This window comes from Dipodomys merriami, unplaced genomic scaffold (assembly GCF_024711535.1).
Source record: "Dipodomys merriami isolate MVZ:Mamm:240054 unplaced genomic scaffold, mDipMer1.0.p SCAF_57, whole genome shotgun sequence".
Lineage (NCBI taxonomy): Eukaryota > Metazoa > Chordata > Mammalia > Rodentia > Heteromyidae > Dipodomys > Dipodomys merriami.
In genome coordinates, this window is record NW_027206146.1 from 5,681,532 (window position 1) to 5,694,135 (window position 12,604).

General features: G+C 56.7%; 1 protein-coding gene across 1 annotated transcript; it reads left to right on the forward strand.

The window, feature by feature from the left end:
* Positions 1-5,242: 5,242 nt before the first annotated feature.
* Kdelr1 (KDEL endoplasmic reticulum protein retention receptor 1) lies at positions 5,243-12,246 on the forward strand. The gene is made up of 5 exons (XM_070001054.1): positions 5,243-5,503; positions 6,241-6,341; positions 6,595-6,753; positions 9,965-10,217; positions 11,464-12,246. The coding sequence occupies exons 1-5, from the start codon at positions 5,413-5,415 to the stop codon at positions 11,496-11,498; spliced, it is 639 nt and encodes a 212-aa protein (XP_069857155.1). The 5' UTR covers positions 5,243-5,412; the 3' UTR covers positions 11,499-12,246.
* The last annotated feature ends 358 nt before the right edge of the window (positions 12,247-12,604 follow it).

Genomic DNA, 12,604 nt, shown 5'->3' on the forward strand with positions numbered 1-12,604 from the left:
TGGCTGTCAATCAATCAGCTTCCTGTCCGGTTGCCATGGTAGCACGGGCCTGTCCACCCCACAGCCAACCAGGGTGGGGGAAAGGCCCACGCCCCCCTCCCCTGCCTAGAGGCTCCAACCCCCCCCTCCCCTCTGTCCACCATCACCCCATCTTCCCAGAGGTCCCAAGTCACTTCCTCCCCCAGGGAAAGGGGTGGGGGCTCCCAGCAGGCCCAGCCCTTCTCAAACCCAGCTCCTCTTCACCCCTCCTCTCCTTGCCCGTCCCCTAGCAGCTGGCTCAATCAGCTCTCAGAATAGCCCCCCCTCCACCCCCAAAATAACTCACAGCTGTGGCCTGGCCCCCGCGGGGTTAACGCTGCCTCTCCCCTCCCTTCCCCATGGCTGTACCCCGCCCCCCAGTCAGCCCCCTCCTCTCTGCCTCTCAGACCCACTCCTTCTTGGCCCGGTGCTTTTTGGGGACCCCAGGGCCCTCTCTCCTGATGAGGCCTAGAAGGGCAGTCCCAGCCCCACCCCTCGAAGGAGGCTGGAGCCTCATCCGTTTCCATGAAGGGTTTCGGAGTGCAGCCGTCCCTCACCCCTGCCGACCCATCCCTGGAGGCCCCAACCCAGTGCCCACACACACCGGTCCCCCTCCCCCCCCATGGCCAGGTCCAGATCGCTAATTTCCACCTCCTCCTCGTGACTGGTGGGTTACACTTTCATCCACACGGAGGCTGCAAAGGTGGAGCCCCTAATTCTACCCCAGCCCTCGCCCCTCAGCCACTGGAGTTACCCTCCAACTTCTCCCGAGAAGGCGCCCAGGCCTGGCCAGCGTCCCCCCCCCCCCAACCCCCCAGCACTTGAGTTCTAACTCTGTTTAACCCCAAGAAGTCAGTTCCCAGCCTGTCTTCCCTTAAGGACCCCTTTTTTCTTGTCTAGAACCTCCTCAGTCCCAACATCCTGCAACCCGCCCCCCCCAGCTCCTGCCGCCCCAGTGGGCCCCCCACACTGAGATCCTGCCCACAGCACCGCCTGTCTTTGGGATGCAGAGATGGAGGGGTGAGCCCGCCATTCCTGGGGTGTGCTTGTCTTCATCACAGAAGAGAGAGGCCACGGTGATCAACAGCCCCCCCCCCCACACAAGTCAAGCTGCAGATGGTGGTCTGTTCCCCCCCAAACCCCAATCCTAAGGCTTGGTGGAGCAATCCTGAGGAAGGGGTGGTGGCCCAGGGCAAGGGGAGCGGGGCCTGGATGCCCTCAGCACACTGTCCTTGCCAGCAGTATTAATAGCAGACTCATAGCTCTGAGGTGGGAGGGGAGAGTGAGAGGAGAGAGGGAGAGGACGGCCAGCGATGGGGGAGCCCAATGCAGGGAGGGGGTGCAGACAAGGTGAGATGGAGAGGTGGGGGGGTGTCAGGTAGAAGAGCAAAGCCTCAGAGAAATGGGGGGGGACTTGGGAGGTACTTGCGGTACACATGCCCAAGAAAAAAGGGGTTCAGGGAGGGAGAAAGCAAAGGAGCAGAGACACCTCCAAGGGGCAAGGAGTGGGGGGGGGCAAAGACCCCTGCCTACCATTCAAACCCCTTCTCTCCATGAGGCCCCTGGCTAACTTTCACTATCCTAGATGGGGGGGGCTCCCCTTTCTTACTCCCATCCCTACACCCCCCCAGCCCCAGCCTTACCTTTTCATGACCCTGTTCTTTGGGGGGAGTTGTGCGGGGGCCAGGATCGGAGCTCAGTGTCCAGAGACCCGCTGATTTCTGAGGGGGGGGCGGGAGGGGGGTGGCCCCCGGACAGCAGGTCACGACGGTGGCGGCGGCAGCGGCAGCAGTAGCAGCGGTGGTGGTGGCGGCGGTGGCGGCAGCAGCAGAGGTGGTGGTGGTGGCAGCGGCGGTGGGGACCTCTGGCCTGTCCCTCGTTCTGTCTCTCCCTCCTCTTCCTTGATCCCGACCTGCCCTGTCTGTCCCCCAAGGTTGCGGCCACTCCGACTAGGCGAGGACGAGGCTACACATGTTGCACTGGAAGTTGGGCCCCGGACATTGCAGAGGCTGTTGGGGTGTCCTCCTGCAGCCCGACCCCCGCGGGGATCCCCTTCCACCCACCTGGGGTGCCTTGTCTGTCTGCGGCTTCAGTCCCAGCTCCTCCCTCTCCCTCCGGCCACGGGTCCCATCTCGCCCCTCCTTGGCTTATTTGCACATCCCTTTTGTGCCCTTATCTGTGCCTGTCTGTCTGTCTGTCTGTCTGTCCGTCAGTCTGTCTGGGTCACCTCTGAAGCCCGTGGCTGGCGTGTGTGTGTGTGTGTGTGTGTGTGTGTGTGTGTGTGTGTGTGTGTGTGTGGCGGGAGATTGCCTATCTGGGGGAACTGCTTTCCCCTTCCTCGCTTGGCCACCTCCAGACCCCCTCCCCCCGGCGCCCCCACTCTCAAACACAGGCAAACACACGCATACCTCACTTCCCTGGGATTCCCCCTTAACACCCCTGGAGCCCCAGGAGGGACACACACACACATACACACACACACACACACACACACACACACGTGCCTGCGCCCGCGAGCGCGCGCGCGCGCACACACACACACACACACAGGGGTCCAATGGGGGCCCGGCTGCTACTGCTGTTTGGACAGACAGGAGGACACAGGCAGCTGGGGACACCCAGGAGCCCGGCTGGACGCAGGCAGGAGGCACTGAAGCCAGGTGTCCACCATGCATCCAGGTTTGGAGGCTCACGGGGAGGAGGGAGGGAGGGGAGGGAGGACTTGGGGGTGGGGGGCTGAGACATGCAGGCAGGCAGCTCCGGGTGGGTACAGACAGAGAGACCCCTCCTCCCTCGGCCACTGCAGACACACCCCCCCCAACCAGCCCCAGACACCCCATCACCGTCCTCACCAGGCAGATGTTTGTCGCAGGAGAGACCCCTGGGGGCCGGGCGGACCCACCCAGGCTAACACACCCCCCCCCACACCTCAGCTGGGCTCAGGGTGGCCGAGGGAGGCTGCGGGTGGGCGGGCTGAGGGTGGCGGTGGTGGCGGCGGCGGCAGCCGCTGCTTGAGCTGGAGCGGGAGGAACTCGCTCGCACACTAGCTCTGTTCTCACACACACACACTCACCCGGGAGGCGATTAACATTCAGTCCCCGTCCGTCCCTGCCAGGAGACCCACAGCCCCCCCTCCTGGCCTCCCTAGGGACCCCTCCTCCTGCCAGGGCTGAGGAGGGGGAAAGGGGGGTGCCCCCTACCCTGTCTCCTGGCTTCTTGCCTCTCCACTCCCCCCCCCCCCCGGGACAAGGCAGTGAGGGGCTGTGAATGGAAACAGACAATCCGGGTGGGCACACAGGGACTCAAAGCTCGTGTGCCGATATTCACTTGGAACTCAGCTTCCAATGTTTGGGTCCAGCTCCACATTGGCTCCAGCCCCACTCAGTGGCGTGGGAAGGACCAGCCTTTCCCTCTTTCCCTGACTCCCATGCCCACTGTATGAGTCCCATCCTGTGCTTGATATTGCCTAGAAGATTAGACATGCAATTGGGGCTCCACAGAAGCTGGAGTCCTCACCACAGCCTCCTTCCACAGACCCAGGAGTCCAAGCCTCAGCCCTCCTCTTTTAAGCTAGAGGTGTAGGTCCCCAGCCCTCTTCCATCAGATCGAGGCCTCAGCCCTCCTCCTTCAGACCCAGGAAGGAGTCCAGGCCCTAGCCCTCCCTGCTCAGATGCAGAGGTTCAGGACCCAGTCCTCCCCGTCAGACCCCAGGAGTCCAGTTCCCAGCCTTCCCCCACCTCAGACCCAGGGGTCCAAGCTCCTGCCTCTTCCCTCAGACCCAGGGGTCCAAGCCTCTGCCTCTTCCTTCAGACCTCTTCCTCTGCCCCTTCCTTCCTTTCTTCAGGAGTCCAGGCCCCAGCCTTCCCCCTCAGACCCAGTAGGAATCCAGGGCTCAGCCTCCTCCCTCAGACCCATCAGGAGTCCAGGGCTCAGCCCTCCTTTTTTAAGTTAGGGGTCCAGGTGCCCAGCCCTCTTCCTTTAGGTCCAGGCCCCAGCCCTCTCTCCTCAGACCCAGGGTCCAGCACCCCCCAACCCCCTCAGACCCAGGGCCCAGTCTCCAGCCTCCTACCCTCATCTCCTCTTCCCTTTCATTCATTTCATGGAGAAAATGTTCTCACTCCAGGAATGGACATTCACCATGGCTTCCTCCTAAGTTCCCCAATCCACTCCTGTCCCCCCAGACTTTAGGAATGTAGCAAGGAAGGGTGTCACGACTGGCATCCAGGGGAAACTTTGAATCAGACGACTTGGGAGCTCACAGCTCCTACTTCAGGATTGTCCCTCCAACATATGGGTGTACACACATGTGCGTGTGCACACACACACACGCCATGAATATGGGCATTTTCCAGGCTACATTCTCAGAATCCCAGGTGTCCTTTACCTACCACAGCCCATTCAGAGCCACATGGGGGCTTTCTAGTCGTGTTTGGGTTCTGAGGGAGGAGGATTAGAAACCTGGATCCCTGGGTCTCAGAGAAAAAGGATGGGATTTGAACAACTGATCTGAGGGAGGAGGGATGGGGCCTGGACCCCTGTGTTTGGGCAAAAGGGGCTAGGGCTTAGTATCTTGAGCCCAACCCCTCTGTCTGAGGAATGAAGGTTAGATCCTAGACCCCTGTCTTCTGAGGGAGGAGGCTGGGTTATGCACTGGGTCTGAGGGAGGAAGCTTGACGCCTTTCAGTGTCTAAGGCTACCTTCTTTTTCGTTTTCCTCTCTCTCTCTCTTTCTCTTCCTCTCTCAGACATTGCCTCTCAGTGTCCGGACGTGTAGCCCAAGCTAGCCTCGAACTCACCATCCTCTTGCTTTATCCTCTTGAGGGTTGGGAATCACAGGCACGCCCAACCAAGAATCCTGGCATCCCAGGATTCTTAAAAGTGCAGAGGCCAGCCTCTGGAATCCCCTCGCAGCAAGGCAGACGCCAGGCGGCTCGCTTCAACCCGCGAGGGAGGCTCAGACGGCGTAGGGGACAGACAGGTGCAGGATTTGGGACGATGGCATGCTAGCCGCCTTGGCAGCGTCTCCGAGGCGAGCCTTGGCCAGGGGGCATCCATCGCCGGCTGTGCAAGGCGGGAGGCGGACGCCAGGGGGAGGCCGAGAGCCGAGGCCCCGCCCCGGGGGCGGAGCTTCCTGGCGCGGCCCCCGCCCCTCCGCCCGCCCTCCCTCTTCCCCCGCGGTAGCTCAGCCGCCAGCTCGGGCCTCGGCTTCCCCCCCTCCCAGAGCCCCCTCCCCGGAGCGGAGCCCACCGGAGGGCCCTTCTCCCGCCCCTCGGCCCAGCCGTCCGGCCCCGGAGCAGCTCCCCCCTCCCCCGGGCCAGGCTCCCCCCTTCCCCCAGCCCTGCCCGCCTCCTCCAGCGCGGCCCCACCGGAGCACCCCCCCCCTCCCGCCCCAACTATGAATCTCTTCCGATTCCTGGGAGACCTCTCCCACCTCCTGGCCATCATCTTGCTACTGCTGAAAATCTGGAAGTCCCGATCGTGTGCCGGTGAGGAGGGGCCCGCGGGGCAGGGGCGGAGAGGGGGGCGAGGGGGAGGAGGGAGGCCGGGCCCCCCCCAGCCCAGACCCGGAGAAGGCTTTGGGAGCAGTAGAGGTCGCACCGCTTGCTGGGACTCCCCCCTTTTCAAGTCTGGGGTTCCCGGGGTGGGGGGAGGAGGCGAGGAGGGGTGAGCTCCCATTCCCAGACTCAGGGAGGGGCGCACACGGGTGTGTGTGTGTGTGTGGCTCTTGGCCCCCCCACCCCCTCCCACCCCCCAGTTCAGCCTTCTGCAGCCCCGATCCCGGCAGCCCCGCAGGCGCCGGGGCTGGGGACCCAGAGCTGTGGCAGGCGGAGTTGGTGACGTGGACAGTCGTGGCCAGGAAGGGAGCAGGAGGAGGGAGGCAACTGGTTCCGGGAGGCTGAGGTCAGGCCGGGTCCTCCGCACGCCCCCGCCGTGGATCGAGATCGTGGGGGAAACCCTGGAAGGGTCAGGGGTGGCCATGAGGCCTAGCTCCGGCCGGAGCCTCGGGCTGGAGTAGTTTCGGGCCCGGCTGCCCCCTGGCTGTGGGCGGTGGGAGCCAGCCTGGCTTCAGGTGGCAAGGCCTCTGGCGACAGCTGCACTTCAGAGCCGCTGCAGGCTGGACCCAGGCACTGGTGACTTAGTTTACCACCCCAGCAGCACCCCCCTCCCCCACACCTGACCTGTGCTTGCCCCTGTCTTCCTGACCTCTGTACTCCAACCACAGGGATTTCGGGGAAGAGCCAGGTCCTGTTTGCCGTGGTGTTCACTGCTCGCTACCTTGACCTCTTCACTAACTACATCTCCCTCTACAACACGTGCATGAAGGTAGAGGCGCCTGGACACATTCTGGGGGGCTTGAGGAGGGGAACCAGGAAGGAGGGACAGGGAAGAGGGCAGGAATGAGGCTGGAGTCCTAGGTCTGAGGGAGGAGAGCTGGGGTCTGGACTTCCACATCTGAGGAGGAGGACTGAGGTCTGAGGAGGAGCCTGAGGTGTGGACCCCTGGATCTGAGCCTGGGGTGGGGGTGGGGGCCCTGCCCTGTGAGCTAATGCCTGTCTCCCTCTCTCTCCCAAATCAGGTGGTCTACATAGCCTGCTCCTTCACCACAGTCTGGATGATTTACAGCAAGTTCAAAGCCACTTACGACGGCAACCATGACACGTTCAGGGTGGAGTTCCTGGTTGTTCCCACAGCCATCCTGGCATTCCTGGTCAATCACGACTTCACCCCTCTGGAGGTAGGCTGCTGGCAGGCTCCTGCAGGGTCAGATGGCAGTGGCAGAATGGCTGCTGACAGCCATCCTTTTCAGATGCTTCCATGAGGGGCTTCCTTGAGATTTCTTATTCACTCTGCACACATGTTCTGGGAGGCTTCATTGGCATTTCCTTGGGTGGCCTAGTGGTATAACACAGATCTGTAGAGCCAGGACACAGAAGTTCAAAGTCTGTATCTTCTTCTGAGAAGCAGTGCAACTTGGGGTCAGTCTCACATCATGTCTGTGCCTCAGTTTTCTCATCTATAAAATGGGAATGATCAGGCTGGGAAGGTGGCTCAGTGGTAGAATGCTTGTCTCACATGCATGAGGCCCTGGGTTTAATTCCTTAGCACTACATAAGCAAAGAAAAGCTGGAAGTAGCACTGTGGCTCAAGTGGTAGGGCACTAGCCTTGAGCTGAAGAGCTGAGGGACAGCGCCCAGACCCAGAGTTCAGGCCCCCACAACCAACAACAACAAAATGGGGATGATCAGTTCCAACAGCCTTGTGCATGCTAAGAAACTACTCTACCACAGAGCTGTGGCCCAGACTCCTCATTGGAGTCTAATGAGAGGCTGACATTTGTACAGTGACTGTAGCCTGGGTAGGATTGAGGGGGTGTCTACTTTGAGTTGTGAACTGTCATGATTTCTATCTCCTGGCATTGTGGTGGGGCCTGTATGGACTCTGGGAAATTAGCTTTTTTTTTTTTTTTTTTTGAGGGATGTGGGAGGCAGGGAGCACAGTGTGAGTTCCTGCTTCCTGGGGGGGCCTGGCAAGGATCATAATTCAGAGCCACCTTCCCTCACCCAGACCTACCCCTTGTAACCTTAGGAAGCCAGCCCACCCCCAAGATTGCTAATGTGTTCAACAGAAGTCAACACTGAGGAGTTTTCAGACAAAAATCTTGTTTAAAATGTTTGGGTCATAGATCCAACATACTTTTTTTTTTCTTCTTCTTCTTCTTATTTTTTGGGGGGGGGTCTGGTCATGGGGCCTGAACTCTGGGCCTGGGTGCTGTCCCTCAGCTCTTCAGCTCAAGGCTAGCGCTCTACCACTTGAGCCACAGCGCCACTTCCGGCTTTTTTCTTTTTGCTTATGTGGTGCTGAGGAATGGAACCCAGGGCCTCAGGCATGCAAGACAAGCGCTCTACCACTGAGCTACCTTCCCAGCCCTCTTCTTTTTTTTTTTTTTTTAAATATTTTCTCTCTTTTTTGTCAGAACTGGGGCTTGAACTCAGGGCCTTACGTTCTCTTGAGGGCTATTTTGCTTATGGCTGGTGCTCTATCACTTGCGACATGCTTCCAGCCTGGGCTTTTTGCTGGTTAATTAAAGATGCAGTTTCACTGACTTTCCTACCTGGGGTTGGCTGTGAATGTCAGACATTCAGGAGTAACTGGGTGGCTCGAATACTGGTGCCCAGTTTAAAAAGTTAACTTTTTAGTCACAGAATACTCTTCTTTATGTATTCGTTGTCACGGAGCTGGATAGAGTGGCATATACCTGTAATCTCAGCCCTGGGGAGGCTGAGGCAGGAGGATTGTGAGTTCTAGGCCAGCCTGGGCTATGTAAGGAGACACTATCTCAAAAAGAGTGAAACCCAAAGAGACTGGGGTAATGTGACTGTCCTGGAGGGAGGGTGGTCAGGGAAAGCCTCTTTCAGGAGGTGACTGGTGTTGAGTCAGGAGGCTTAAGGAAGAAGCAGATGTGATGATCTAGGGGAAGAACTTTCTCTGATGAGGGGACTACAAGTACAAAGGCCCTGAAGCAGTAGGACCAGATAGACCTTTCTTCTTGGGTGGTATAGCTAAAGATCCAGGGGAAGGAAGAAGAGATGCGGTTGGGTTGGGGAAAGCCTTGAAGGCCAAGGTCAGGAGTTTGGGCTTGATTGTGGACAAAGTTATTAGAGATGTTTAAGATAGGGAGTTACATGGTCTCGTCTAGGTGTCTGAAGATCAAAGGAAGTGCTAAGGATGCAGGCTTGGGGAACCCAAGTACCTTGCATTAGGTTTCACAGGGAGGAACCTCTAAGCCAAGATTTCAACCTGGCCAGGCTCACACCTATAATCCTAGCTACTCAGGAGGCTGAGATCTGAAGATTGAGGTTTGAAGCCAGCTGGGGTAGGAAAGTCTATGAGATTTGTTATCTCCAATAAACTTCCATAAAGTCAGAAGTAGAGCTGTGGCTTAAGGTCAGTGCCCAAGCCTAGAGTTCAAGCCCTAGTTCTGACACTCTCCCCCTCCCCCCCACCAAAAAAAAATCCAACCTGGTCTGCCTTTTAATTTTTTTTTAATTTTAAGCTTTTTAGCAGTACTGAAGTTTGAACTCAGAGCCTTGAGCTTGGTAGGCATGTGCTTTACCACTTGAGTCATGCCCCTAGTCCTTTTTGCTTTTTTATTTTTCCAGTCCTGGAGCTTGAACTCAGGGCCTGGGCACTGTCCCTACGCTCCTTTTTTTTGCTCAAGGATAGTACTCTACCACTTGAGCCACTGCACCACTTCTGGCTTTTCTGTTTATGGTACTGAGGAATCAAACCCAGGGCTTCATGCATGCTAGGCAAGCACTCCACCACTAAGCTACGTTCCCAGACAGTTATTTTTAAAACAGGGTCTTTCTGCCAGGTAGCAATCCTCCTATCTATGTTTATAATTTAGCTGGGATGATAGGCACAAGTACTGCCATGCTCAGCTATTGATTGAAATGCATCCTTGTGGATTTTTTTTTGGGGGGAGGGAGAGGTGGGGACCTTAGGCTGGCCTCAAACCATGATCCTCCACATGTCAGTCTCCTGACAGGTGTGAATCACTGCTGCATAGCTTTTCAGTTTTATTTATTTACTTACTGTCTTTTTCAGTTTTATTATTCATGTATGTATGTATGTATGTATGTATGTATGTATGTATGTATGTAGTACTGGCTTCACACATGCTAGGCTTCTTGACAATGCCCACACCAGCCACGCCCCCTGTGTCTGCCTTTAGAGCCACGCTTTCCTGTCTCCTCTTCAAGTTTAGCTACATGGTCTTGGGTGTTACTGTCTTTGGCCTCAGTTTCCTCATTTGTCAAAGGGAAATGTTGATCACAGGCAGGATAGCATAGGCCACCACGATGCCACCCTCCTTTCTGCCCTGCCCCCTCTGCCTCATTCTGACCTTCATACCCACTCTCTTCCCCCCAACCCGATCCCTGCAGATCCTCTGGACCTTCTCCATCTACTTGGAGTCAGTGGCCATTTTGCCACAGCTGTTCATGGTGAGCAAGACTGGGGAGGCGGAGACTATCACCAGCCACTACCTGTTCGCGCTGGGCGTCTACCGCACGCTTTATCTCTTCAACTGGATCTGGCGCTACCACTTTGAGGGCTTCTTCGACCTCATCGCCATTGTGGCCGGCCTCGTGCAGACAGTCCTCTACTGCGATTTCTTCTACCTCTACATTACCAAAGGTAAGCGGGATGCAGGGCTGGCTCCAGCCAGGTGCTGCCAGGCAGCCCCAAGCGCAGAGGTCCTGGTGCAGGAAGGAGGACCACGTGGATGAGAGCAAGGGAAGGGAGGAGGTACAGGCTTCTCCAGCCCTGGGACACTTCTGGGATCTCAGACCTCGCGATCCTGCTTCCCCAAAGACCAAGGAGTTAATGTCCCCAGTGATTCCCTTCAAGTGGAGATCAGGCCAAACAGGGACTCTGACTCACCCCAATTCATTCATTCATTCATTCAACACATTTGTTGATCACCTGTTTCCTGGGCCAGCCCCTAGGTTCAGATCATCCTCTCCTCCCTTGAAGTCCTTCTAGGGAAGATACAGTGCATGAACTAGACAGGTATAGTGGTACGCAACTTCTTGTCCCAGCTGCTTAGGAGCCTGAGGCAGGAGGATCATGAGTTCAAGGCCAGCTTGGGCTACATAGGGAGACTATGTCTCAAAACCAAAACAAAGATATAAATGAAAGGGCTGGGGGTATGGCTGAATGGTAGAGGGCTTGCTTAGCTGAAATGTGTGTCCCTAGACTCAGTCTACTAACACAGAAGAAAGAGGGGGAAGGAAGGACTTTCCAAAGGGAAGAAGGAAAGAAAGGAGGTAGGGAAGCTGGGAGGGAGGCAGGAAGACAGTTTCCAGAGGTGCAAACTATTAGCCAGAATATTCTTGAGGGGCTGGGAAGGTGGCTCAGCAGTCGAGTGTTTGCCTCTCATGCATGAGGCCCTGGGTTTGATTTCTCAGTACCACATAAACAGAAAAGGCCTGAAGTGGTACTGTGGCTCAAGTGGTAGAGTGCTAGCCTTGAGCTGAAGAGCTCAGGTACAGCGCCCAGGCCTAGAGTTCAAGCCCCACGACCAACCATAAAAACAAAAAACAAAAAATAGTGTTCTTGAGGCACTGAGGAGGAGGAGGAGACTAGAGCAACCTGGGGTCTGATCTTCCTGTCTTAGATCTAGGGCTACTGGTCAGAGTTTTTGTTGGGTGAGTAAGGACCACCTCTAGAAGAAACTGGGCCTCCCTTTGGCCTCCCCTGCTCAGCCCCTTGGATGAGGCCAGGGTTCCAGTTGCTGATCTAAGGCTTATTGAGGCAGACCCAGTCCTTTAGTTTCAGGATGAGGGGTCCTGGAGCTGTCCCTCCCCAGGTTTCCCAGCTAGCCTAGGGGCAGGAGGCTGTCCCCCTCTTTAGCCCATCTTGTGTCTCTCTTCCTTTACAGTCCTGAAGGGGAAGAAGCTGAGCCTGCCGGCCTAGCCCTGGTCCTGCCAGCCCTCTCCACAGCCGGCTGGGCGGGAGGCAGGGGAAGGTGAACCAGGTGACTGGAGACAAAGCGCCTTCCTCCTTCCCGTCCAAGGGTGACTTTTTAAAGAGCCCCACCTCTCCCCGCTTCCCAACACCGCTCCTGCCCAGTTTTGGGGTGGGGGTGTGTGGTGGAGGACCCGTATCTTGGGGAGCTCAGGACTTGAGCTGTTTGTAGTTTTTTGCCTTTTAGAAAAGAGAAAAAAAAATACAAAACTTTCCACTATTTAGTTTTTGATTCTGATGACTCCTTTTTCTCTTGTATTCTGATCCCCAATTTTTATAAACTGTTTTTGATTATCCTCTGGGCTGGGGCAGGGCTGGAGATCTTGTCTCTTCCTCAAGACCATCAGTCTCCCATTTTCAGATCCCAATCCCAGACTCCCCCCACTGATTGCCAAACACTACACCTGCAGAAGCCCCCCCCCCCCACCTCCCATTCCCCTCTGTGGCCCCAAGTTCCTGGGCTGGATGGAGGTAAGGAGGAAGGGAGGCTGAGGAACTCTGATCTTTTCATACTAATTTTTTTTTTTGCCCAGAATTTGGGATTTTTGGGGGGATCTTGTTCTGATTTTTGACAAGAGCTGTGGGCCCGGGCGTGAGAAGGGGACAGGCCCGAGGATCACTCACCTCTAATGCCATGTTTTTGTACAGAACTCGATGGTTCATTCTTTGTTCTCTTGAAATAAACAGAGGAAAATGATACCTGTCTTTTTGCCGTGTGGTGTCCGATCCCTGGGAGATGTGAGGCCCTGCCTGTATGCCTCTGTCAGCTTTTGATTTTGGTGGAGGAACATGGGGTGCAGGAGGAGCTGGAAGATGGGAAATGGGGACTCCACAGGACTCTCAGGGTCACCTTGAATCCTCACAGCTCTGTTTGGGAAAGCTATTTGCAAGAAAAAAAAAATCTCCAGGATTCTTTTTACCTCAACCTGGAAATGGCCTGACCATTCTGTAGACCCTCAGAGCTGCCGAGGGCCTTTAAGAGCCTGTGTGGTGTCGGAGGGCACAAACAGGAAGCACCCATCCCTCCCTTGATTGACATGTTTGTTGCATGTTTT

Coding starts and splice junctions, on each gene's coding strand:
- Kdelr1 (XM_070001054.1), top strand. CDS start 5,413: ATGAATCTCTTCCGATTCCTGGGAGACCTCTCCCACCTCCTGGCCATC. Junction 6,754..9,964: donor ACGACTTCACCCCTCTGGAG/GTAGGCTGCTGG, acceptor CGATCCCTGCAG/ATCCTCTGGACCTTCTCCAT. Junction 10,218..11,463: donor CTACCTCTACATTACCAAAG/GTAAGCGGGATG, acceptor CTTCCTTTACAG/TCCTGAAGGGGAAGAAGCTG.